Here is a 12,721-nt window from a genome sequence, read left to right on the forward strand (position 1 = left end):
TTTTTGAAGTTACTTCATCTGCGTATCATTTATTTATTTTTTCTTAATGAGAAATTTTTGCTCCAAGTTAATCTTCTGGAGTTAGTTATCTGGTTTCTTTGCCATGCAAATGTTTTAGTCCATTATGAGAAATCAGACCTGTGAACAATATTTCCCAGGACTCCCCAGAGATTGCTTAAGTCATAAAGGAAAAAGTATTTGGAGCACACACAATTAGCCTGAGTATGTCTTTATAAGGAACTGGCTCTTCAGAGAGGATTTGGTTCCTCAATGCATTGTACAATCCCACCGCAATTGTGTCACTTTGCACTTACATACTTGAAATGGAAGTATAGTCCACTGAAAGAGAAATCCGAGATAGGTGGAGTACAAAGAATAGAAATCAACAGGATTGTTTTCCTCAAGCAGTTTGTTTCTATGCTTTCTTCTTACCAAACTGTATCGCAAACCAAAACCTAAACAGGCTGTTGAATGACTAAATATAAGAACAGTTCTATTGTTGTGAAAAAGAGATTAAGGAAAAACTTACAAATTTCTGACTGAATTTTAAACAAGGAGATATAGACCCATCGTGACAAGGAATGTTGTTTATTAACTCCATTTCATTTCAGCCTGAAGAGTCAATGGATGAAACTCCGTGCTTAGTTCTTACCTCTTCACAATATAAGTAGTCGCTTCTCCCCAGCCAAGACCCTAGAACTCCTCTTCAAAAGGATGCCCATTTTCCCAAGAAGAGTCCACATACCCTCACACATTGCAACCTATTACACACTTTTTAGGGGAGTGGCTGTTGCTTGTTGTGAAATGGGGGCGCTCGTGTTTCCTTAGATAGGCAAGCCCATGCTTCTTATGGCCATCTAAATGGCTTATTTCTGCATTCCTCTGAACTTCCAGTTCATCAGAGATATCCACTGTGCACAAAGTCCCACAGCTTTCCACAAACACAATTTTAATTCATTAGCTCCTTCTGTCTCTCATTGTGACCATCCATTTCAAAGAGCTTTTCCCCCTGAAATGTTATTCACCTAGATCTGGGGTGGGGATAGCCCTGTCACAAGCATTCTGGCTGCATGAAGCAGGAAGACTCTATAGTCACAGTAGGGATTTTGCAAAATGGCCACCGGAGGTCATGACAGACGGTCTCCCATCCAGGTACTAACCGGGCCTGACCCTGCTTAGCTTCTGAGATCAGACGAGATTGGGCGTGTTCAAGGTACTATGGCCGTAGGCATTAACACTTCTGCATGGGGGGGGTGTTACCCTAGGATGTTTATTAGCTATCACTGTCATGTTTTTCTCCCCTCATATGACATGCTAAGCCACCGTGGTTTGCTTCCCAAAGCTAGCCATAGTGGCTCACCGTTATGTGTGAACAGGCTCAGACTTGCAATATACTAATCACAGATCTCCCGCATAACATGTTTTGCTCTGTGGTAATAGGGTGTCAAGAGTTAATAACCAGCAGTAGTGAATGTCAGTAGGGAGCAATCAAGTGACTTGGGATTTTTAAACTAGAATCAAAGCCACCACATTTAAGGAAAGCATGAGCCAAGTGACTTGAAGAACCATAGCATGTGACTGACTTCCTGATGGACAGCAGCACCTCAGATTTATTTATTTATTTTAAATATTTATATACAACCTTTAAGTCCCTTTACATCCTTTTTAAGCCAATTCACACAACATAATTAGAATAAAATCATATAAACTTATCATTGTAACATACAAAATCAATTTAAAACCACAAAAAGCACCATCTAAAACAAACAGTAAAGCAAAAGCTTATCATTCAAAAAAGAAAAAAAGAAAAGAAAACCTGAGCCAGTTTTAAATTGATGAATAAAAGTGGATGCAAACAGCCAGGGCTTTATACCCTATTTAACAGAGAAAAAATGGGCCCAAGAGAATTTCCAGTTGCAGAGAGTTCCACAGTGATGGAACCACCACTGAAAAGGCCCCACCTGTTGTGCCTCATGGACCTCACCAGTGGGCCAGAGAGAAGGGTCTCAGTGACCAATCTTAATGGCCCAGTAGGCTCATATGGATGCAGGTGGACCTTCAAACAACCTAACTCTAAGCCGTTTAGGCTTTTAAAGGTACTGACCACCATTTTGAATTAGGCCCAAGAGCAGACTGGCAGGTAGTGGTACAAAATTGCTATATATGCTCCTGTTGCCTAGCAACCAAGCAGCTGCATTCTGTACCAGCTGAAACTTCCAAACTGTCTACAAAGGGCAACCCAAGTAGAGTACCTTGGAGTAGTCCAGCCTGGGTATATCTCATTGATGGATAACTGTGGCAAAGTCTCCTCTCTCCAGATAGGGACACAGCTGGTGAATCAGCCAAAGCTGTTAAAAGGCTCTCCTGGCCACTGATGCCACCTAGTCTTCCATCATTAGTGGTGAGTCCAGAAGAACCCTCAAGCTGTGCTTTCTTCAGGGAGAGGGCAACCCCATCCAACATTGGTCACAACCTTTTACCCAATAGCAGTTTTCCCTACCTGCAGCACTTCCATTTTATCTGGATTAAGTCAATTTGTTAACCCAGAACTGCCTCCAGACACCTGTTCAAGACTTCCCCAGCCGCCATAGGGTTCATAGAGGGAAACGTGGGGTGCCATCAGCATGACAGAAATCCCTTCCTCCAAAATCAAAAAGCCCACAGAATGCAGGCTGCACAAAATATACCCCAGACAACAGACTTGGCTAACTTTTAGCTAAAGAACTACCTCAGGAAACTACAAAGCATTCATTGGCCAGAAATATTAATAATGGCAAATTCCACCATATCCTTCCTCTCAAACCCTGAAACTATCCCTGCATGCCCCAAAATAGCATTTTATTCACCTCCCAAGCCCCCATTTATTAGCACAGCTGCTCCCACTCTTAACCAGAGGAAAGCAGAAGTCTGTGGTTGTTGGACACTAAACAGAAACACCTGTGTCTCTCTTTGCTTTGCTTTCCCCCAATATACATGTGTATGTATGTGTGTGTGTGTGTGTGTGTGTGTGTGAGTGTGTAGTTGTCGTATTTTTCTTCTTCGAAGCACTAAGTCCCATGTTCTGAAAATGAAAATCAATCCCTCTCTTACAGTCTCTCCCATAGCCCCACATGGCTCTGACAGACAAGCTCAGGCGGAGCAGCAAATATTTCACTTCATCTTATTTTAAAAGAAAAGGAGAGAGCAAGAGCAAGAATTCTTGTGGCATTCCCGAAGTCCCGGGACACTCATTCCAAATGCCTGAGTTGAGCCCTGAGTGACTTGGAGCCGAAAAAAGAGCGTGGATTTCTAGGCAGCCACCCAAATTCAACACAGACACTATTCTATCTGACATATATATATATATATATATATATATATATATATATATATATATACGACCAAAAGAAATATAGGGGTGGTAAGAAATATAGGGGTGGGAGAGGTTGCAGAGTTGAGAAAGAACAAACGTGCTATGAACAAATCAGTCTGGATACTCCTCCAGAAGGGTTGTAGAATGAGGATTTAAAGTAGGAGAAAAAAGAGGGCGATTGTATTCATACATGGTTACGCAATGACTAAACTGTTGTCAATGTTGTATCTCTCTTAGAAATGGTCTCTTCAACTATTCTAGCCTGAGGGCTGGCTCAGACTTTTTCATTTCAGTTGACCACTCATGGAAGCAGCAGTGCTAAAAGCCTCTTTCCATGGATGTTAGCAAAAATACATGTCACTGCATTTTCTCAAATCATGAAGTTGTACACCTGGTCCAGCAGTCCCAGGGGATGTATCAAACCTCGCAGAACCCATGGCCTGTTCTAGAGTTGCTGGGTGGTTTGTTAACCATCCTGGACCCCTATCTTCACTGGGTTTGGATGTCACAAGTTGCGCCCGGCGAGGATAATTAGGTGAATCGAGCGGCATGCAACCAGTATGCATGGGAGTAAAGAACAAGCCACCGTGGTTTATTAACTGCCCTCATGTTGCGTGAACTGGCCCAATGTCACCCATTGGGCTTCAAGCCAGAGTGCAGACTTGTGGGGTTGACTGGGGACTTGTCTCTGCTCACTCACGATATTTGTGCCATTTACCAAATGTTTACCATTTTTAACTGTTGTAAACCACCCAGAGAGCTTCGGCTGTGGGGCGGTATATAAATGTAATAAATAAATAAATAAATGGGCTATTCGGCCAGCAGATTCTTGTTGAATAACCATTTTAATAGCAATCATCACTAATTCCAACATCCTAATCAACAGTGCAAAATGCACAAAAATATAGCATTCCTGCTCCTTACCTCAGTCAGTTTGGCCCAGTTGAAAGACTTCAGTGGATGAGATGGCTGTGGGATTGATTTCTTCTTTAGGCTGCTACTGCTGCTGCTGAAGGTAGTGGTGGTGGAAAGTGGAGGCATACCCATGCTGAAGAATGGTGGTGCCCCAGGTGGGGGTGGGGGTCCTCCTGGAGGAGGTGGTGGAGCTGGTGGAGGGGGGCAACTAGAGAATGGTAGAGGGGGTGGAGGGGGTGGCAAGATATCCGATGATGGTAGAGAAGAAGACAAAGCAAATGGGCCACCGGGAGGCAGCTGAGGTGGGGGCGGGAAGGGAATGTTGCCACCTTGCTGAAAAGAAGAAGAAGAAGAGAACATTCTAATACTGGTTCCAACTAACGTTGTGCCAAAAGTGCTCTCCCTTTTCCCTAGGTCCATTCACAAGCCATGAAAGTAGATGGGAATGTTTTGCTGGAGAAAAATCACAGAATGTTCAGGCCACCTTATACCGCCCCCCTCCCACAACAGTGCCCCCAAATGATGCTACATCATGACATAGCACCATCCAGGGAGATGCTGCAGGGAAGACATGACTGCCAGGCTGTTTAGAGGAGTGCTACCACTGTGGCAAAGAAGTGGTGTGTGTGTGTGTGTGTGTGTGTGTGTTTTCATAAACTTCTTAATAACCCACGAGTATTTTCTTCATGCATCTGATGAAATAGGCCTTATCCACAAAAGCTTCTGTTTGGAGCTTCTGTTTTATTTCTTGATGTTATTTAAATTCAGTTTTGTTATTTATTGTCATCTTTGTTTAAAACACATACGCACCCACAATATTCAACATCACTTTGCAAGTTGCCTTAGTAGCTTTTGCTAAAAGGCAGTTTAGAAATGTTTTAAAGAACTAAATGTCATCATAAATATGTTCATCTATGTGCCTTGTGAAGGCTGTTTGCTTTTCTACAAAAAAACCCCCTGATACAGCTATTATTCTGGCTTTTAAGATAACGGAGTTTTGCTTTCCTTCTCTCTGCCATTTGATGAGGGATGGTTGAACAGGAAACATTATATTTCTAATCTGACTTCCCTGTGTAAATTAGCTTTACTTTGGCTTAGTTGCCCTCTGTCTCTACTTGCCCATAGAGTAGACTGGACATAAGCCCAGACACATAATTTTCTACCCAACAGGTGGAGAGAGAGAGAGGTGTGGTTTCTTACCTTATGGTACAGCATAATGAAGATACAATCTTACAACACATGAAATAAAATGGAAGCAGTGAGAAAGAATGGAAAGCACTGGCCATGTAGCTACTAATTCTGTAGACCATGGAAGAGATTTCATGGTTTTTTCAGCTAGCCTATACCTACCTACAGAAAAATGGGTGTACAGAACTACAGCCTCAGTGCACCTCCATATGGATGATAAAAGGAGTAGAAAAGGCCCCACATCCTACCGAGAACTCGTTGAGTTGAACTACAAGGTCCCGAGTTTGGCGTAGTTCCAGAGATTCTTTCTGCAGCTTGTCCTTCATTTTATTCAAGGTCTTCATCATTTCCTCTTTCTCCTGGGTCTTTATGTCACATTCCCTTTCTTTCTTCTCTAGCCTACTCATCAGCTCAGCATGTTCTGCAAACAGGAGTGGAGCGAAGACTGACGTGAGATGGATGATTTCAGGCAATCTAGACATGGACTGTCACCAGAAGGGACTAGCCAAACCTCAAAATGTTGTAAACTTATGGGGGAAAGGGTTACATTAAAACTAGGAATGGTGGGTTAGTATAGATCAGCGCTGTGCAACCTGTTCACTGTCACTAGGGTGGGGAGTAGGCTTTAACTTCACCCCCAGCAGTCCTGCAGAAAATACCTGGGGTTGGAATTTTTCCTCCAGCTTTAGCCTCCTCCAGCTCCCAATGGCTCTGACCAGTATCACTGTTTCCATGCTGACATTAGCAACACGGAAGCAGCAATACATAGAGGGGAGTGGAATTCAGCAGTGGAAGTAGGAGGAGCAAGGGAGCCACACAACCCATGTGTGCCATCCTTACACTGTGCACTTCCAGTAGAGAGTGTAAGAACAATTTAGAGTGAGGATCAGCTGATGATGATAAACCTGGAAGCTTTATCAAAAATTTGGAATCAGTACAGATTCTAGCTCACCCAGAGACTCAGTGGGTAACTAGGTCAAATCTCTATCCCAAAACCACAGTTCACCTATAAAGAGGGAACAATAGTGATCCATGAATCATTGTCATTTTCACTGTGTGGAGATACATGGTTAAATCAGGCTCCCTCTCTATTACTCCAGAGCCCAGGGCAGCCACATACCTTTTCGGAATTTCTCTGCCTGATCTCTCCACTGTTTCACTTCATTCTCATTTACCAACCTGAATGGAGACAAAGCCAGATCACGTGAGAACCATGCCAGACTAATTAAACACATTGCAGATGAAAGTTTATATACAAAGTGGTCCTGAAGTTTAACATATCGTGTAACTGAAGTCTTTAGGCAGCTATCACGCTTCTTACATCTTGATGATGTTCTTGACATTGAAGTTCTCCAAAGGAGCTATATCAGGATCATCCCCTCGCTCATCCTGAAGAACTATTTGCTGCAGTATCCTGTCTAACAACTGCCATTGTTGAAAGGTTCCCCCATTTCGTTTATCTGCAATGACAAATGCCAGTGAGGAAATAGCATGTAGACAAATGGTTTTGATCACAGTTTTACTGAATAGCACTATCTATTCCTTGAATGTTTTCCTTGAATGTTATGATTGTGGCCATTTGACAATATAGTTCCTACTGTGGTTATTTCTTAAGTTCTTCTTGCTTTCTGAAGTTTCAGATTTCTTTATCCTCATTTATTTAACCTCATCCCAAGCTGTTCAAATCCTTATACTTGGCTTGGTATCTAATAGGTAGCCAGTGTAGTTGCGTCAATACGAGTGTGACATGTCCATGGCCAAACATTCCACTCACCAACCTATCTGCAGCATTCTGCACCAGCTGCAGCTTCTGGACCAAGCACAAGGCTATATAGGGCATTACAGTAATGTAAATGTGAGATTACCAACGCATGGACTACCGTGGCCAGCTGACATACCAACCTGAGTCGGTAATAGGCGCTCCTCACATTAGAAGCCACTCAGGTCTCCAATGACAATGATGAAATACATACCTGCTCTTTCTGAGGGAGTGCAACCCCATCTAGAACAAGCAAGCACCCCAATTCCTGTATCTGGGAACCACCCACCCATAGAGCCTCTGTCTCGTCAGGATCCAGTCTCATTCTTTCTCCAAAGGTTGAATGCAAGCATACCTTATGGAGGGAGGTACAGTAAGTTGAGAGTTGTGGGTCTGCTGCAAAAGCCTAATTCTGCCTTCAGTGGAAAATATGGTCAAATATTTCTGTCCAGGAATGATCCTATAGCAAGCCCATGCTTACCATGGATGCAAATGATCTCTACCTGTTACTAGATTATTACATCAAATGGTTTAAATTTCCCAAGTTTGTATCATATGCCTTGAAGAGTAACTGCTAATTTCATTTTCCAGTTAAGGCTTGAGAAATTCCTACTTACTCTTCCTCATGGGGTACCAGCAAAATTAAGTGCTTTTTGTGAAATTCCTCCTCAACGATAACCAAGTTTTCATTTGATGGGGGTGTGTGTTTAATCCTTATTCTGTGTCAATTAGCGGTGGCACCTGTTTCTCAGGCCCTGAGCACAAGTGTTCTTTTTTCTCTCTCTCTTTGAAAACTAATAATTAAATCAAGGAGGACTTTGTTTCCAGATGGACAGCATCCAACTATGCTCTTTTTATTGCTAGCTAAGCAAGAAGTGGCCGCTTCATGTTTGGGGACCTTAAGTGAAAACAGAAAAACATGTTATGGGAAATATGTGGTGAGCTCAGCATTAGCACACTCCCAGCTTCCTTGTGGTTGTGGGAAGACGGTGACTCTCATGGTAACTCTCACCGCATGGTCAGAGTGTGAAGGTTACCAGCTCCCCAGGTGGTTAGAACTGCCACATGAATTTCTTTTTAAGCACTGATAATTGGCAAGTTTCCATGGTTTCTCAGATCTGTTTGCATGCTTTCTCAGATCCACTAGATGGGTCCAGAATCTACCTTCAAATCGCTAACCAACATCAGTATCTGAAAATTTCTCTTGGACCAATCAAATGTAAGACTAGTCTAAATACCTACTGAGGAGATGCTGACTGGAATGGTAGGAGTCAGACTCCAATACATATGAATGGCTGCTCTGTACAAAACACTGAGGCTTTGTCCCTGGGAACTCCTCAGCAACTCCTCTGGCTTGTACCACCAGCCATGGGACACACATGTTCAAGAATATTGGCACAGTCATAAGAGACAAAGATTTGCTTTCAAAAGAACAACTAAGGATTCTGAGATTTCTGTGCCAAGTACTAAAATCTGTACATTTTCTGCATTTGAGCAGAACTGTATAGAATACAAATAGACCTGGCTATTATTCCTAAATAATGCAAAGGATAGCTGAAGACCTTTTTATTCACTCAGTATTTTAACACTTAATTTTAACTTAAATTTAAATTATACTGTTTTAACTCTGTATTTTAACCTTATATCAATTTTGCTGCGTGGTTTTATCCTGGTTGTGCTTTTTATATTGTATTTTGTATTTGTATTTTTAACTTGTTGGTTGTTTTATGATGGTTTTAATTTTTGTGAACCGCCCAGAGAGCTTCGGCTATTGGGCGGTATAAAAATGTAATAAATAAATAAATAAATAAGATAGGAAGAGTGAGGTCAACTAAGTGAATTGACCAGAGTTGTACTGTGGAAAAGCCCAGATCTCTAAAACTCCAGAATGGTACCTAATCAACAGCCATACTCAAATAATTCCCCAGTACCATCGGGCCTTGGAAGAAGTAATATACTCACAAGGCATTTGCAAGCAGTGCTGGAGTACGGACAATAAATATGGATAAGCATCTGTGTGCTTCAACCTCTTCTTGACCATCTCAAACATCTGTGAAGCACTCTTTGTGTCAATATGTGCCTACAGCAAAATGAAAAGTGAGAAGTGAGAAAAAGCACAGAATAAAATATTGAGACATGATCCAAATCTTACAACCAAATCTCACACATCACCATTTGTGAAGATAAGCTTTGGACTGAAAAAAGGGGAAAGGGGGTTGGTGGGCAACTAAAATTATCCTGGGGCTGGAGCAATTCCCCTATGAGGAAAGGTCACACTGTTTAGCAAGCAAGGGAAAACAGGATAGAGGTGTACAAAATTATGCATGGTGTGGAGAAAGTGAACAGGGAGACATTTTTGTCCCTCTCTCATAATATTAGAACCCAGGGTCATCCCATGAAGCTGACTGATGGAGAGATTCAGGACAGATAAAATAACTTCTTCATACAGCACATAATCAAAGTATGGAATTCAAAACCACAAGGTGTAGTGACGGCCACCGATTTGGAAGGCTTTAAAAGGGGATTAGGCAAATTCATGGAAGAAGTGGCTATCAGTAGCTATTAGGCCTGATAGCTATTTGCTGTCTGCCTAAATGCACTAGTTGCAGGGAACATGAGTGGGAGGATGCTATTGCACTCATGTCCTGTTTGTGAGTTTCCCATGGGCAGCTGATTGGCCCCTGTGTGAATAGAATGCTGGACTAGATGAACCCTTGGTCTGATCTAGCATGGCTCTTCTTATGTTCTTATGAGATGTATTACTCTGATGTCAATAAACATCAGAACCTAAGGTCATGCCTTCCTTCCTTTCCTCTCCCCAAAACAGGTGACGCTCATGTGGGAAGGAACCACAACATTGGCCTGCCCACATAACTTCTTTATACACTGAGGCTTAATTGGCTCCCTCTTGAGCACTGCATTTTGCCAGATGGCGGGGTTTTTTTTGTCTTACCAGATAGCTAATTCAGTAGTTTCAAACTGATACTTCTATCTGCTAAATCTGTCCCTGGTTTATTATATTGTTATTTTATGGAATGTTATCACATTTTATAGTTGGTTAATAACTGTTATTAACTACTCTGAATGGTGCACATATACTAGAAGAGTGGGATATAAATCTTCATATAAATAAATAAAGCAGCCTGGCAGCATCACACTAGGGGGAAGTAGTTTCCACAACATTATCTTGAATCACCTTGTTTTACTTTACTTAAGCCTCTCTAATCCATTACATTTCACATCACCAGTTGGTGTTATTTTTTAATCACTTAGACTACAAGTCTTGTAGATTTGAAAAAGCTTAAAAAGCCAGAGATCCTAAAAGCTCGTTGACCTTGGCATTATCTCTCCCCAACATTAGTCAGTGCACCTACCTAGAAAGTGGCAATGGGTGCATTCATATGAACAGCTCTGCTGCACTGGTTCACAGGACTCCTCTTAAAAAGGGCTTCACTGAAGATCTAAGAGCTAATTGGGGGCAGGTTCTTGTCTCAAAGAGCAGGAGCTGTCCACTGGGACCCTAGAACTGATGGTGCTGAATCCAGCAGCAGCAGCCTCAAAGCCTCTTGCAGGTTAAACAACAGACGCTTGTACTATTGAATCAAGCCAGTGTGAGACTGGAACAACAACAGTGCTAACCCCTAGCTTGTAGGTGCACCCATTTTATCCATACTGTAAAAGACAGTCTTCAAACTCTAGGTGGGCAAAGTCCATGAGCAAAGAGGGAAACAGAACTCCGTAATATAAACAGGCTGTGGTTCTAAGTTACAGGTAAACAGTGAGCAGTAACAATAGATGGAAAAGAACCAATCTGATGGGCCAAAACAGTAGCCTCAACAGTCCAAGAGTTCCAAGCATAGGAGGCTTGTTTAATACTCTGAACAGCCAACTAAGCTGCAAAGTAATTTAGAAACTAGACTGGAACGCTTTGAAGTCATCAGTGTTGCAAAGTTCCAGTTCTAAAAGTGAATACTGACATTGTCTGAATTCACCCAATGTCACCAATTAACATACTCATTGCTGGCCTCTTTTTAATCTCTATTATGTAAAAAAGAAACAGAGCATCTCATTTCTCTTTAGTTGTGAAAAAACCTGGTCCAGAAAAATCATATAGATTATTAAATAGGCAAAGGAAACAGGTTTTTCTTAGCAATAGAAGCCTTTTTAAAGGAACACTCACCACATCAAACCTCTTTGCAAGTTCCAAGTCATCTTCATTTCTGACCATCTCAAAGAAATCCAAGTGCCTAGAAGACAGAGAAAATAAACCCATGTTCATAATCCATCTCTTGCTAGCAATGTGCAAATTGAATGACAAGTTGGAGACAGTCTCTTCTCCACAGAACAATGGGATAAAATGAGGTCAGTTGATACCTTCTCCTTAATCCAACTTGGGTTGGTGAGCCTATGTTAAGGTATGACTTTCACAATGAACCTGTTCAGACAACACACTAAGCCATGGTTATGCCGCTGACCCCTTTGCAGCAAATGGTTAGTGAGTGTGTTTAAACCGTGGTTATGTAGCCACCATAGTTAGGAATGGTTCACACAACACACTAAATCATGGTTCACATGACAAGCTAAGCCATAATATTTAGCTCAAAATGCTTATTCATCATGGCTTAGTGTGTCGTCTGAATAGGGTTAACGTAAGTCTTCCTACCAAAAACGGATCTCTGTGCTTGTTGAGCTTTAAATTCAAAGTAGATGATGTACTGAGAGTATGATATTTTCATTTCAACTAGAGAGTTGGACCTTCTGAGAAACCATTAGAAAAGACAGCAGTTGGCATCAAAAGATGATAAATTAAGGAAGTAGTTGTAGATAATTTAAAGTACATGTGCATGAGGAATGTGTTTGCTGGGATCACATACAGGAAAGAGTCTGTTGATCCCCTCTCCTCCCATCTGTATACCATATCGGCAGGTTTTGTGTCCATATAATCCAAGAAGTTGATATCAATAGCGATGGTTCCAAAATGCATATATTACTTGGATTGGAATATAAAATTGCTCCCCAAAAATATCATTAACCTAATTTCAAATGAAGCTGCCCATCTCTAACTATCCATGTGCAGCATTCTCATGCAAGAAATATCTTCCCAACAGATACGGCTCACCTATCCAATGTTGCATTTTCATGTCCTCTGAGCTTGTCAATAACAGGTTGGATACCCAGCATTAGAAATTCATATCGTAGGTGCAATCGAAATTCCAAATTGTCCTAGAGGAATGAAAAATTGATCAAGCCATCGGGTTTCAAGAGCTGTGCACCACTTGAGAAGAAACGAAGGAGGGGACATAGCTGAGAGGTAAAGCACATGCTGAGGTTCAATTGACTCCACTCAGGAAGTCAGATAGCAGGAGTCATAATAAAACACTACTAGAAACCTTGAAGAACTGTTGCAAGCTTGAATAAACTAGACTGTGCTAGACAGACCTTCAAAGCGTAGGCAACTCCTGATATTCTTAGCACAGATATAACTGAGCTACCTTAGATGAAGTTGT

General features: G+C 41.7%; 1 protein-coding gene across 3 annotated transcripts in view; it reads right to left on the reverse strand.

The window, feature by feature from the left end:
* DAAM2 (dishevelled associated activator of morphogenesis 2) overlaps nucleotides 1-12,721 on the reverse strand; it is a 226,798-nt gene that overhangs the window by 61,247 nt on the left and 152,830 nt on the right. For all 3 annotated transcript variants that reach the window (XM_063124183.1, XM_063124181.1, XM_063124182.1), the window contains exons 8-14: nucleotides 12,334-12,437; nucleotides 11,395-11,461; nucleotides 9,177-9,294; nucleotides 6,777-6,915; nucleotides 6,576-6,634; nucleotides 5,704-5,876; nucleotides 4,277-4,600 (exon numbers count right to left, since the gene is read on the reverse strand). In XM_063124183.1, the coding sequence (XP_062980253.1) occupies nucleotides 4,277-4,600; nucleotides 5,704-5,876; nucleotides 6,576-6,634; nucleotides 6,777-6,915; nucleotides 9,177-9,294; nucleotides 11,395-11,461; nucleotides 12,334-12,437 (984 nt within the window). The remainder of the gene's footprint in view (nucleotides 1-4,276; nucleotides 4,601-5,703; nucleotides 5,877-6,575; nucleotides 6,635-6,776; nucleotides 6,916-9,176; nucleotides 9,295-11,394; nucleotides 11,462-12,333; nucleotides 12,438-12,721) is intronic.

This window comes from Elgaria multicarinata, chromosome 4, assembly GCF_023053635.1.
Source record: "Elgaria multicarinata webbii isolate HBS135686 ecotype San Diego chromosome 4, rElgMul1.1.pri, whole genome shotgun sequence".
Lineage (NCBI taxonomy): Eukaryota > Metazoa > Chordata > Lepidosauria > Squamata > Anguidae > Elgaria > Elgaria multicarinata.